The sequence below is a fragment of the Epinephelus fuscoguttatus genome, linkage group LG15, assembly GCF_011397635.1.
Source record: "Epinephelus fuscoguttatus linkage group LG15, E.fuscoguttatus.final_Chr_v1".
In the NCBI taxonomy this organism is placed as follows: Eukaryota; Metazoa; Chordata; class Actinopteri; order Perciformes; family Serranidae; genus Epinephelus; species Epinephelus fuscoguttatus.
Genome location: NC_064766.1, coordinates 14206572 through 14220696, shown reverse-complemented (window position 1 = coordinate 14220696; position 14125 = coordinate 14206572). Strand labels below are relative to the sequence as shown.

The window sequence follows — 14125 nt, the reverse complement described above, 5'->3', positions numbered from 1 at the left end:
ATCATTATTCTTTGTGCCTGACAACATCATGGAAAGGACCCTTCAGAGACAGACCTTTTGTTAAAGAGTAAGATTATTTTTTGTTGAACTAGAAACAGCCCTGAAACTGCCATCAGCAAACCCACCAGACCTCATTTAAATAAACAATTCAAATTTGAATTTGAATTAAAAAAAATGTATTTTTTGCTGATAGCCTTACATTTGATAAAACAGGCCACTTGATGTTACAGTTGCTAAGATCCTTTTAGTTGATACTGCTTCAAATGATTAAATCAGCTCACGGTGTCTCATGTCCTCAGTAACAACAGGAGATAATGAGGGGCCTGCTACTCCTCCACTCTGCCATGTATGGTTCATGATGTTAAGCTTTGCATCAATGGCAACACTGATACATAAGTTATATGACACTGTTGCTATTATGCTGATTATTTTTTATGCACCAGTATGACAGGTGGGAGGCAGCAGTGGCTCCTCCTCCAGCCAGGAGCAGAGCTTTTCCCTGGTCTGAGCTGGTGATGGTGCTTGGGCCAGCAGTGTCCGTCTGTGGTGCCCTTTTCTGCACTGTGCACAACAAAAATGTCACGGTTGCAGAACAACATTATGAATATGAGGGCTGAAAGTGTAGAGGAGGGGCAATCATACTCGGGCACAGTACGAATCAATCATACCAAATATTAAAATGCTCTTAAACACAAAAACATGGGAAAATACGATCCAGGTTGACAAATACCAACGTTACCTTACCTACGTATCTTATAAGCTTATTATATGTTTCAGAAGAGATGTCCTCCCAAGTCATACTGAGGCTGCTGCCCAGAGCCAGATGCATGTTTGATGAGCCTGTTCAGGTGACGGTGTCTGGGCTGAGGGCGAGACAGGTGGTCACCATGAGAGCCAGGTCAGCTGACGAGAAAGGAGTGGAGTTCAGCTCCTCGGCCACCTACAAGGCTGATGGGAACGGGGAGATCGACCTGGTGAGAGACCCCTCACTCAGTGGGAGCTATGTCGGGGTTGAACCCATGGGTCTGCTGTGGTCGATGAGGCCAGATGTCTTGCACAAAATGTTTCAAGAGACCACATCTGGGGCCTGTTGTTCGAAAGTAGAATTAACCAATCTAGGATAAGTGGAAAAGTGAGGCTGGACAAATTCCTCTAAGTCCATCCTGGCTTAATTGGTTGTTCGAACGCCAAGCCAGGCTGAGGGGTGCGGCTTTGTCAAGCCAGGTGTAACTCATTCAGATAAGTGCATGTCCTTGGCTTTCTTAAATAGACCCCGAGATCGATCACAGATTTACCGATGCACCAACTGCTGATTTCACACCAGCGGAAGAGCTCGCCCTGGAGCTCGCCCGCTCGCCTGTACATGGAATCCATCATTTTATTCATTCATTAAAGCCCCTACAAGGAACTTTCATTTTGAGTTGATTTTGGCGACCCTGTGAACAAAAGCGGTAGTGTTTAGCCGGAATGAAGCCTACATTTCCCATGAGCTCTAGTGACACAGTTTCCTAAAGGTATGGATATACACTATATAGAGGAGGACTATATAAGATGATCCGGTGAGTGTTATTCATTAGAGGCATTTGCTTGACATGTCTTGCAAGTTTACAGTAGGTCAATACAAATTCTATTTAATGTGGCAGGGTGAACATCTGCACATCTGCAGCAGATGAGGAAGAGACACTTTCTCTGGACTCCAGAAGGTTTGAGGTAACCTGCCAGTCTTGTGGAGATAATTTAGTCCTGAATGTATAAGAAGTCAGTGATGTGGTGCTCATAGAAAATATATTTGTAACAGGACACAGATGAACAGCCTGACAGCCTGCCTGGAAATGTAGTGAGTATTGCCTGAAGGACATCCACGGTGTCCACAACATAATTGCTGCGCTAATAGATATGTGTTTTACAGAATTCACAAACTGTCAGACAGCTATATGCTACTCATCTGAGGAAGCAAATAGCCCTGGCAGATGTCAAGCTCCAGTGTGAGAAGAGGAAGCTGCAGGACATGGAGCCTGACAGACAAAAGAAAGAACTTAAGGAAACTGGACTTGGAAATTAAGAAACTACAGAAAGAAGTCATTTTAATGCACATTGTAAGCATGACTGTGATGCAATGTATTAATCAATATTATTTCTCTTTCTCTCCACAGCTCAAAGCAGACAGTGACTGACTTTTAGTATTTTTCATTTAAATGAGGTCAAAGAATATTGTGGTTTCACCTTAATGTTTTCATTCATTGATGTAAAGTACACTAGAGTCCACTTAACTGGGAATATAATTTGGGAAGGTCATACAGTTATGACACCTAATAACCACTAATTGTGTTAATACCAAATACACCTACTTGTATGTTTATTCCAACAATTAATCATTTTATTGGTAAGGATATGTGCATGTCAAAGTATGCTTGGGCCAGATGCTGACCCCCAGGTTGCTCCCAATATTATATGCACCCTGTGTGGTGGCATTAGTGTGTGTGTGTGTGTGTGTTAGAATGGGTGAGAGAGCAGCTGCACACTGCTTAGCACTTTTATCTCAAGTGCTTTATACTTTTTAGAAAAATAAAACATGAAAATAAAACAGAAAGCTGCTATGAATGCAGCTATTTTAACAAAACAAAAAAAGACTGCTATAAAGGCAGCTATTTTAAGAACCTCATACAGGTGGTCGTCACGGTGGAGCAATGGGTCCGACCTGGCCCGCAGCACTCCCTCGCGTCGAAATGCTCTGCGCACAATAAGTGCCTCTTCCTCTAGTCCTGCAACCTCATTTAAAAACGGACACGCCATTGTGAAGGAAGGAGTGCACACATGTCATGTGCATGGGACTTTATATATTGCCCTCATCACTGACTTCATTGGAGACACCTGAAGATGCTTATTGATTTGATTGATTCTTTTAATGACCACACAGCCAGGCTGGTGGAATTTGTTTCCAGTACAGCTCATTGATACAGGTTCCAACATAAAGGACATTAAACATAACATAGATATACAGGCAAACACATTATCACATGAATAATTAGGCTATGACAAAAAGAATGTGTGAAATGTTAAATGTTCTTTTTATTACTGTAGGCTTAATGTATTTTGTTCAAAAACATTGATTTCCGATCGCAGTGACAACTGACTGGACAGATAAGGCACCAGGCTAAACTAAGCCTGGTTGTTAGCCTGGTCGGGACCAGGCTAAGTGCACAGAATAAATCTCCATGGCAACATATGTGCCTCTGCTTTCGAACAACCGAATCAACGCTAAATTAAGTCAGGATAACCAAAATATCACGGCTCCTCCAGGTTGGTCTATGTCTCTGTGATGCTTCAAATCATTCAGTTATACTTGAATGATGAATTATTTATTATAAAGTTAAAGGAAAGTGCTGGCATTGTTTTATCTTTGTCATTATCAACAAATCTTCCCAAGACTCCACAGTGAGTTTATTCTATGAACAAGTACTGCTTGTGTAGCCACAGCTTATTCACTGTGCCACAGAATTTCATTATTAACCAACACCATTAAAAACACATCAAGTCTTAATTTCACTGAAGATATTTTATGTGGAATATTTACATATTCCATGTCATCATTGTACCCTGAATTAGATAAAAACTTTGAAACACTAATGTGCATGTAAGCATAATCAGAGCGTGTGTGAAAGTGCTTCTGTTTGTACTTCTTTGCTTGTTAGATAAAATGTTTACCTGTTTTAGTTTACCTTGTTGTTAGGATTTAATCACTATATGATGGCTTTACTCTAATTTCCATCATTTGAATGCAATAAAAATGTCTCTTTAATGTGTCCTCATGTGTCTTTTGGTCCAGGAGGAGGTCCGTTCCCTGCTGTGTTGGATCTGTACACTTTTGGTGGAGGTTTGTCAGAGAAAAGGGCCTCTCTGTTGGCCAGCCATGGATTTGTGGTTCTGACTGTAGCCCTGTACGGTCATGATGACATGGCGAGGAACATCTCAGAGGTCCATCTGGATTATTTTGAAGAAGCAATCGAGTTTTTAAGAAAACAAGACAAGGTGAGCAGTTTGCGCAGTACAGTCCAAATCTCTGTCAACTGTTTTCTAGATGCTGACGTTGCATGTGTTTCCACAGGTGGGCAGTAAAGGAGTTGGTGTAATATCAGTTTCAAAAAGCGCAGATCTTGCACTATCAGTAGCCTCTTACCTGCCAGATGTCGAGGCCACAGTGTGGATAAATGGCTGCTGTGCCAATATTTTTTTACCTCTTTACTATAAGAGGAGCCAAATCCATCCTGGGTTAATGTTTGACAGCAGCAAGATGATTCCCACTGAGTCAGGGTGGAGAGACTGAAGAGTCAGGGTGGAGAGACTGAAGCGTCATGGGAAGGAGAATTTTGAGAGTGTGTGTTACCCTGGAGCAGGACATTACCTCGAGCCGCCTTATGGACCCTACTGCCCCTCCAGTTTTCATGGAGTTATAGAAAGCCAGTCCTGTGGGGGGGGTGAGCCCAGGTCCCATGCTGCAACTGCAACAATTAAATTAAGAGTAATTATTAGGGTCCAGAAGTGGGCACATGCATTGGTTTAACACACATCTGAGCCTTGACATTATATAAAAACACTAGATGGGAGAAACTGACACCAAAACTATTGAAGGAAACAAAATGTCTCATTCACATTAAAATAAATGAACTGCAGACTGTCACAGTAAACTAAATGTGTGTTTCCCACCTTCACTTCGGATAGAAGTCTTACCTCTGTTGGTCCTGATCACTGCTTTGTCCAGTTTGGTGACGATGTCCTCCTTCACACCAGAGAGCTGGAACACACACTCGTACTTCTCCCAGTCTTCAGGTGGGACTGATGAAACATTCAGGTCACTGCTCATCTGAAAGGATCCATCGTGGTTGGGGAGGATCTCTCCGTGGTCCACGTTCTCATGAAGCTCCTCTCCATCTTTCCTCCAGAACATCATGGCTCTGTTTGGGTAGAAACCTGTAGCGTGGCAGCTGACTGGAGACGAGGGAGACTTCTGGAGGAGAGACACTGAGGGAAGGTCTGCAGACAGAGAGAGAAAGACAGTTCATGGGTTCTTTATCTACTGGACTTTATAATATAATTTCTCAAATATATAATGTATTTCAAATGCATTAGTAACACATGAACACGAGAAAAGAAGGGAGAGACAGAGGAGATAATAAGACAGATGAAGAGAGGTGAGAAGGGGAGATAGATTTGAAAGGGAGGAGGACAGTGATTGTTACAAAGACATTAAAGATAGAAAGATAAATGAAGACAAAAAGAAAGATGGCAGAGAGAAAGAGAGAGTGGTGATCAGTCTGTGGGAGAGAGTGACAGGAAACAGAGTTCAGAGAGAGGGAGGCAGAGAGATGAAGAGAGGTGAGAACATTAGAGAAAAAGAAAATGTGTGTCTGTATATGTTGGCTCATATTCACTGTGATGTTCCTGTTGGTTAGAAACAGAGGAGACACATGAAGATTGTTATGTTCATGAAACTACATCAGGTCATGTGACTCTACCTTTTCTCAGCAGAGAGCTCCTCCCATAGTCCACATACTTCTTCAGCCAGTCAGGACAACGGTGAGTGAGGTAGTGTTTCTGCTGTGCTGTCCAAGCTTTGTCATTCTCCCACTTGTGTTTGGTCATGACAGCCTGTGGTTTAAGAGCGATCCATGTCTCTGTCTCCGGGTCCCATGATATGAAGTCTTCTCCATCATAACCATACTGCACATATCCATTGGTGTTTCCAGTCTCATCGTCCCACTCACAACCAAACATCAACTGGTAAACGTGGACACCTGAGAGAGAGACAGACAGAGACAGACAGACAGACAGACAGGCAGACAGACAGGCAGAGAAAGAGAGACAGACAGAGAGAGACAGACAGACAGGCAGAGAAAGACAGACAGACAGACAGACATGTTTACTAAAACAGAGGATGAAAATATAAACAACATTTTATCAGTAGAAAGTGAAACATAAACAAACCTCCAGTTTGGTTGAAGCGCTGCTTTGCAACTTCAATGTTGGATTTGAAGATCTGCTGGCCAACCAGACAGCTCTCAGTGCTCCTCTGCCAGTACTGAGGATCATCCTCTGTGACTCTGCTCATCCAGTCCTGTTTGGGTTCTGCTCTGCTGGTGTTACTGTCATAACGATCCACTTCAACTTCATCAACCAACCCAACAGACACAAACTCTGGGAAGTTTGGGACTTGAGAAGAGGCAGTGACGAAATACTTCAGAGAGTGAGTCACTGTGAGAAGAGTAATCATTTCAGTTTTCAGAGTTACAGTTTTATACATCACTGAACAATGTTATTTTCCTCTAAACATTATTAAAAACAAACAAACTACGGCACATCCAAGACATTTAATTAACATCTGTTGTTCACTCAGTAAGCTACAAACATAAATGTATACTTTAATAAGTGTAATGTTTTGTCTTATACTGAATTCATATCCCATACAACATTTCCTCCACCATGAACTGATGTTTATTTGCTCTTAATTCTGTGTAAAGCTGTCAGACCAAACCTGTTCTGCAAATCTGTCCAAGAATAAAGCTGTTCCCTGTTATTACATCACACACGTAAACAGTATCGCCCGCAGACACTGGATTGTTGAGACCAATAGTGAAAACAAAACTCAGTACGGATGTACATTATTAACGCAGATGAGTATTTCAGTATGTGGAGTCAGATTTCGTTATTCTCTGGAAAATGGTTTAATTAAGCAATATCACACTCGAGCTCGTGATGTTGTACTGTGATATCGTCACGGCTGTGATGCGGTCGTAGGCACGAGGCCGCAGGCCTCACATACTGCTTTTATACAACAGTTCAACACTTAAATAAGCAAGGCGGAATAAGAAATGTTGAAAAATGAGGACAAAATAGATATTTAAGCATTTTATTTGTCTTCCGCCAACAAAAATAGTTCCCTCAGGACTCCGCTGTCACCGTTGCTATGGAACGCAGACATGGTGCGCCAGGCACTTACTCTTTATACACATTTATCTGCACGTTTCCATTAATTGTGCAGCCGGTGAAATAAGTTTCTGGTGACTGCATGGTGGACTGTGGCTTCACAGGCACAGCCGACTCTGCCTTCTGATCTGACGGTATGTTGCTTTTCTCCAAGTCATTGAGCTCCGCTGATGAAACACTGACAAACCTGGCTGTGTGCTCAGCTGGATTCAGCTTGTCCTCTCCCTCATCTTCCTCTGATGACCATTCATAGTTCAATTCAAAACTTATTTTAGGAAATAAATCCATATTTTTGGCTGTTTGACAGTGGATGAATTAATTAGCCTACAACACAACTGCTGACCTAACCGACACTAACCGTCAGTTTTGATTTGATTGTTGATTGCAATCAGCTGTGAGGCGGACTGATACATACACAGTGAAATAACCGTGATGTTGTACTCCAATATCATCACGGTTTTACTGTCTCTCGACCAATCAGATTGCAGGGCCAGGACTAACTGTTATATAAACTACATTTTAAATATTATACAATTTCAGAAAATATAGTATATAGGTCAAACTATGAGCTGAAATGATATGAAGCTAATATTTATGTTCAGTAGGTTGTTATTGATTATGTTTGTTTTTCTGTGTGCAGGAAAAGTATCAATATTACCTCACTGTGTGGGAGTTAATATTTTGTGTTGGAGTAAAAAAGATCATGAATGAGCAATGTATCATTTAAGATGTCAGTAATTTTGTTTACACGCATTAGTGAATGATTTTAAATATTGTACCAACAAATCAAGTTGTTCGACTTCAGCAGGAAAACAAAAACTAACTTGTTAGTTGAAAATAAGAATCTAAAACCTTGACAGCAGCCTGTAGAGGAGTTAAAATAAAATACAATGCGGTGTTTTTCGAGACTGGAAAAATAAATTATGTAATTTTTTTTATGTTTTTTATTTTAATAGTTTCTAAAATAAGTCATGATTAACAGCACTGTACTGAGGGCACTGTACATATAGTTTTGGACAATAAACTGTTATTTTAACAACTTGATTTTATGTTTTCTTTATATTTTATTTATTTATCTGCGTGTTGGACTGTGTTGCGCTTTGTAGTCATGCCGCCATTTTAGCATTAATATCGATCAGACCGTATCGGTATTAATGGTCCTGATTGTATAAAATAATGGCGACATAAAGGAAAGGGAAGTTAGGAAAGATAATACACTTATGCTGTTTTTAATAAAATATATTAGAGGTTATGACTAAATAGAAAAACGTAGGGATCAATCAATGAGTTGCTCAGTCAGGATTTAACATGAACTTTAAGATAATGGATTTGTTTTTTTAACCCTTAACATCAAAGACTATCAGACGAACCTTACATTCACATATACAGTATATAAAGACATGAAGCTTTTTGTGTTTTACAATAAATAAACTTAGGCTGTAAAAATATCTTCACTTACTTGCCGAGGCGCCATGTAAGCTCAGGAAAAGTAGGCCTAGATAAATCCAGGCTTTCATTGTGAGTTGTCGCATCTAAAGCTTTGATAAAATACCGAGTTTAATGTTTGTTTACTGACACAAACACACACCAACTCATCACCTCGAGCACCGGAACTGAAGCGCGGATTAGAATGAGGAAGGGAACTGATATCGACCTCCATCTGAGCCAATGGGAATTTAGGCTGAGCATCAACGTCACTATAACTCTGCTGAGCGTCACTTGTTACTCGGTAAAACCAGAGATATTGGATGAAGCGAGATACCCAACTTAGCTCACTTCCTGATTCAGTGACGTCAGCGCCACGCCCCCGTAGGAGACTTGCGGCAGCGCTGAATGTATTGTCGTCAATGAGGAAAATGAACGTGATCACAATTTATGGTCAATTCTTTCGCCCTGTAGTCACTAAAGTAAATATTGGGTTCATTTTCCACAAGCCACACATCTTACCAACATTCTGACACTAAAGCTGCATTTTTCATCCGCACAGATCAAGAGAAAGTTAACTTTGTTTGAGCCCTGTCCATCTCAGAAAACCAGTTCTCGCGAGATCTCGTGATCTTGATAAACAGGCGGTAAAATCACAGTTAGCTTACAAACAGTTATTTACCGCTAGTAATAAATAAAAAATGCCCAAGCTTTGTGCAACAATAGGCTGCAGTAATAGGAAGAATGTATTTTCATTCCACCTGCTTCTCCACCCGCATACACAGACATCCACAGAGGGTTGAAGGAGAACAGGCTCTGATTGGAGGGAGAGCTAACCACGCCCACTTAGGAGACAGGAAGAGTAACCGTTATCTTAACATTGGATAAGCCTACAGTTGGGTATCTCCCTTCATCCAGTATCTCTGGTAAAACCCAAAACTTTATGAAATAGCTTATGAATGAAAGTGAAAATAAGGTGATGTTATTTCAGCCTGTGTAAAAGGATAGAGAGACATCAGACATGCGGGGCTTTATTCTGTTTTCTCCACTTTGTTGACATATGAAAGGAATATTAAACCTTCTGCTGCTCACATCTTGTGTCTATGGGGTGCCGTTTGTAAAGTGTCTCACGCTGAAAATAACATCAACATTTTGCCACATTTAGCTTCAAACAATGTTTAAAAAAGTATTGTGATTTTTTTAATGTCACCTTTTACCACATTTACAGCAATATTTGTTAACTTAGAAATATATTAAATAGTTAAATCTAAATATTAAATGTGGCACCTAAATGTTAAATGTTAAATCTAAATATTAAATCTAAATCTAAATCTAAATGTTAAATATAAATATTAAATCTAAATCTAAATGCTAAATCTAAATCTAAATATTAAATCTAAATGCTAAATATAAATATAAATATAAATGTTAAATCTAAATATTAAATCTAAATCTAAATCTAAATGTTAAATCTAAATATTAAATCTAAATCTAAATATTAAATCTAAATCTAAATCTAAATGTTAAATCTAAATGCTAAATATAAATATAAATATAAATGTTAAATCTAAATATTAAATCTAAATCTAAATCTAAATGTTAAATCTAAATGTTTTGGGTGAAACTAAATATTTAGCTAATATGCAAATTCACACTGCCCCACCACGGAAGTACCAAAATAAAAGCTCGAGATGGTCAGACTGTTTATAGAATCAAATAACGAATTAAAACCAACTTATCGGGGAAAATGGACACTTGAACATACATTAGCGTGATAATAACTACCTAAAATAACAAGAAACGTGTTTGGAGAAATTTTATTTGACGTGTACTTTGAGTTGTTAGTGTCCCTTCGGAGGGATTAACAACCTAAGCTAAGCTAACAACCGTCAGTTCTTAGCCCCGTTAGCAGTGTCTGTAATGACTCATTAATTCTTAAACGGTCCGTGAAAAAAATATTTTTTTCCAGCGGATGTCTTAGTTACAACATGACTGAGCTAGCAAAGCAGTTTTGTGTTGCGAGGTGTGATATTTATTCCGTTTTGGGAAATCACGATGTCTAGAAAGCACCAGTGGCCGCAGCAGCAGCAAAGCTATCAGGACGTCATCTGTTAAATGTCTCCCATTGTCGGATACGACATTAAATTCTCCAGTTAGCTCAATCATGTTGTAACTAAGACATCCGCTGGAAAAAATATTTTCTTAACGGACCGTTTAGAGTTAGTGAGTCATTACAGACACCGCTAACGGGGCTAACAGCTAACAGTTAGCCCCGCTAATCTACGATAACCATGTTATTAATTTCAGACCGTGATAGTAATGTTTGTTCAGTCATAGTGTTTATAGGCTTTACAAACACCAGATTAGTCTAAACGGTGATACCGTGACGTGAAAAACGTGAGATGTGCATATATATATGTTGCTAAACTCCGCTGGTTTTCTACCCAGAAGTATTTGTAAACAACAAGGTGATTCCCTCAGAAGGGACACTAACAACTCAAAGTACACATCAAATAAAATTTCTCCAAACACGTTTCTTGTTATTTTAGGTAGTTATTATCACGCTAATGTATGTTCAAGTGTCCATTTCCCCCGATAAGTTGGTTTTAATTGCTATTTGCTATAAACAGTCTGACCATCTCGAGCTTTTATTTTGGTACTTCCGGTGACCGGCAGTGTGAATTTGCATATTAGCTAAATATTTAGTTTCACCCAGAACATTTAGATTTAACATTTAGATTTAGATTTAGATTTAATATTTAGATTTAACATTTAGATTTAGATTTAGATTTAACATTTAACATTTAGGTGCCACATTTAATATTTAGATTTAACTATTTAATATATTTCTAAGTTAACAAATATTGCTGTAAATGTGGTAAAAGGTGACGTTAAAAAAATCACAATACTTTTTTAAACATTGTTTGAAGCTAAATGTGGCAAAATGTTGATGTTATTTTCAGCGTGAGACACTTTACAAACGGCACCCCATATGTATCATGGTGTGTGGGCTGATGTGATGTTAATGTGCAGAATATAATGAAACAAACAAAATATAATGAAACACAAGATAGTTTCCATGACATCATATTTTACCTCAGTGTTTGACTTTGAAATGAACACAAGAAGCAAAGAGATCAAGCCAAAGCAGAAAGAGAGTCAGAGAGCTTCTTAATCACAAACATCAGATCAGGTCAGCTCTGTCCGACAGGCTAAATGCTCCTGAACTGATTTGGAGCTGTGGACGCTGAAAAGTGCTCCAACAAGACAAATGTAACACCTCTGTTGACGTTTGAACACCTGATGCTGTTTTTCATTTTGCTTGATCCTTTTGTTGCCTTCACAGAAAAGTCAGCAGTGTGACAGCGCCCCCTGTGGACAATGAACAGCCTCACTGCTCCCTGAAACCTTAACAAACACCTTTAACAAAGCTGACTTCAAGAAAAATCATTTCATGTTTTAACACAACTCTGAACCTCCAACAAACAACAAATAAACAACTGCTCAGACAACTCTGTTCCCCCATTCCCCCCAATTGTATATTTTATAAGGTGAAATGAGGGCAGGATATTCCCGCCTTTAACAGTCATTGTGAAAGGGGCTTATGAGTCAGATTCACCCCTCGCTCCTCCACAGCTCCACCCTCTCAACCAAATATGCTCACTTCTGGCTCCAAAAACCCAAGATGGCCACGGCTAAAATGCCAGCCTCAAGGCTTCAAAGCAGGAGTCCACAAACCAATGGGTGATGTCACCGTGGCTACGTCCATTACTTTAAACAGTCTATGGATCAAAATAGTCATTGTTATTACTCTGACTCATATTGTACTCACTGCTGTAGTGAATTTAATAGTAGAAATAAACAATTCCTCATTTTTCTGGGGACCCCCAGGAACCCCCTCAAAGACACCTGGGACAGAACATCTCAAAGAAAAGTGACTAATAAACAGAAGCCATGAAAAAGAAGCTTTTTGGGAAATTTAAAAAAAAAAAAAAAAAAAGGTAAATTAAAACAAATTTCAATAAACAGTTAAATATAATTATTGTGGCTTCCAAAACAGACCTTTTAGCCGCTGAGAGTGTGAGGTTGGGTCTTCAGATTCGCAGTTTTGTGACGCGCTAGGACGCTATGATGACAGATACGCTGAGATCCAAAGATGCTTTTGGCGCATTTATTATGAAGAAACGGCGCAGAGCTGTCACAGCGTGGCAAAGATGGATGAATGGACAAATGAAAACCAACGGATTAAACAGATAAAAAAAGTAATGAATGAATGAATGGGTAGCGGTCAACAAAAATTACGCTACCCAACACTGACTCTCATCTGTATCACAGGTGAGTGCGCACCTTTACACACACACACTTCCGCACGTGACCACGCCTACTCCCACGTGAACCACCACCTCTGCAACACGCACACACACACACACACACTCAAGCACACCGTGCTCCTCATCCTCAACCTGTATGTCTCCTACACACCAGCCCCTAATTATTAGATCTCGCATAATAATTCACATTTCAAAACACAATAGGAGACACAATAAATCGTCATATCAATTTCAAAATGCAAAAATGTCTAATAAATTGCTCAAGTCCATGAATAAACCATTACACTAATATTCCTTCTTCTGGTCATCTCTATGACCGACTAGTGCAAAGTCCAGCTCAAGTCCGGAACAACAAAGTCCCTACGGAGGTCAGCAACGTCCTCATGTTGCCTCCTCTTTCTCCAGCAACAAACACACCTTGGATATGGGTCTGTCCAAGAAACTGGTTCTAGTCTTAATCCGAATTTGACGAACAAATCCCTTGCGATCCAGAAAGGTTTGCAAGACACGTCCCATAATCCAGGAATTACGAGGTGCGGTACTGTCCATAAGCAAAACTAGATCTCCTGCGACAAGGTTTCTCTGGACCCCAGTCCATCTCTGTCGTTCCTGTAACAGAGGCAGGTACTCCTTCGTCCAGCGTTTCCAGAAAAGATCAGATATGTACTGAACTTGTCTCCATCTTCTCCGTGCGTATAGGTCTGCTGCTTGGAACTCTCCAGGTGGTAATGAAGGCTGGTTTTTAAGCAGTAACAGATGGTTCGGTGTCAGTGCTTCCAGGTCGTTAGGATCCGTGGAGGCCTTGGTGATGGACCTGCTGTTAATAATGGCTTCCACTTCACAGAGAACTGTGTGGAGTCCCTCCTCATCCAAGCGTTGTACCTTGAGGGTGGAGTTCAGGACTTTCCTCACCGATCTGATCAGCCTTTCCCACGCTCCTCCATGATGTGATCCAGCAGGGGGATTGAACGTCCACTTGATGCCCTTTTGGAGTAACACATCATGCACCTGTGCCTGGTTCCACTGCGCAATTGCTGTTTTTAGCTCACGTTCTGCTCCCACAAAATTCGTCCCATTGTCAGAGCGCAGCTCGCGGACCTGTCCTCTTCTGGATACAAAACGCTGCAGTGCATTTATGAAGGAGTCAGTATCAAGAGAAGGTGCCACCTCGATATGAATAGCTCTCAATAGAAGACAGGTAAATATGACACCATACCTTTTCACTGTACTCCTCCTGCTCCTCACTTCCAAGGGTCCAAAATAGTCAACTCCCACATAGGTGAATGGAGGTTCATCAGGCTTGAGTCGTTCAGTGGGCAGGTCTGCCATCTGCTGGTAAATTGGAGTGCCGTTAAGTCTTCTGCAAATGGTGCACTTAGACAGAACTC

General features: G+C 40.2%; 2 protein-coding genes across 12 annotated transcripts in view; one reads left to right on the top strand and one right to left on the bottom strand.

The window, feature by feature from the left end:
• Positions 1-14125, top strand: part of LOC125901655 (acyl-coenzyme A thioesterase 5-like) — a 242728-nt gene that overhangs the window by 13532 nt on the left and 215071 nt on the right. The window contains exon 2 of one of the 2 annotated variants that reach the window (XM_049597428.1): positions 781-1049. In XM_049597428.1, the coding sequence (XP_049453385.1) occupies positions 783-1049 (267 nt within the window). In that variant the 5' untranslated portion in view covers positions 781-782. Of the gene's footprint in view, positions 1-777; positions 1050-14125 lie in introns of both variants that reach the window. The other variant, XM_049597427.1, reaches the window with a different exon arrangement.
• Positions 1-14125, bottom strand: part of LOC125901656 (H-2 class I histocompatibility antigen, Q9 alpha chain-like) — a 238290-nt gene that overhangs the window by 19818 nt on the left and 204347 nt on the right. For 2 of the 10 annotated variants that reach the window (XR_007451006.1, XR_007451007.1), the window contains exons 1-5: positions 8441-8609; positions 5983-6249; positions 5514-5792; positions 4729-5031; positions 4178-4499 (exon numbers count right to left, since the gene is read on the bottom strand). Coding sequence is in view for 6 of the 10 variants with exons in the window: in XM_049597443.1 (XP_049453400.1) it covers positions 4441-4499; positions 4729-5031; positions 5514-5792; positions 5983-6249; positions 8441-8513 (981 nt within the window). In the remaining 4 variants the exon portion in view is untranslated. Of the gene's footprint in view, positions 1-3045; positions 4500-4728; positions 5032-5513; positions 5793-5982; positions 6250-8440; positions 8611-14125 lie in introns of those variants that run through there. The other 8 variants (XM_049597441.1, XM_049597440.1, XR_007451008.1 and 5 more) reach the window with 7 other exon arrangements.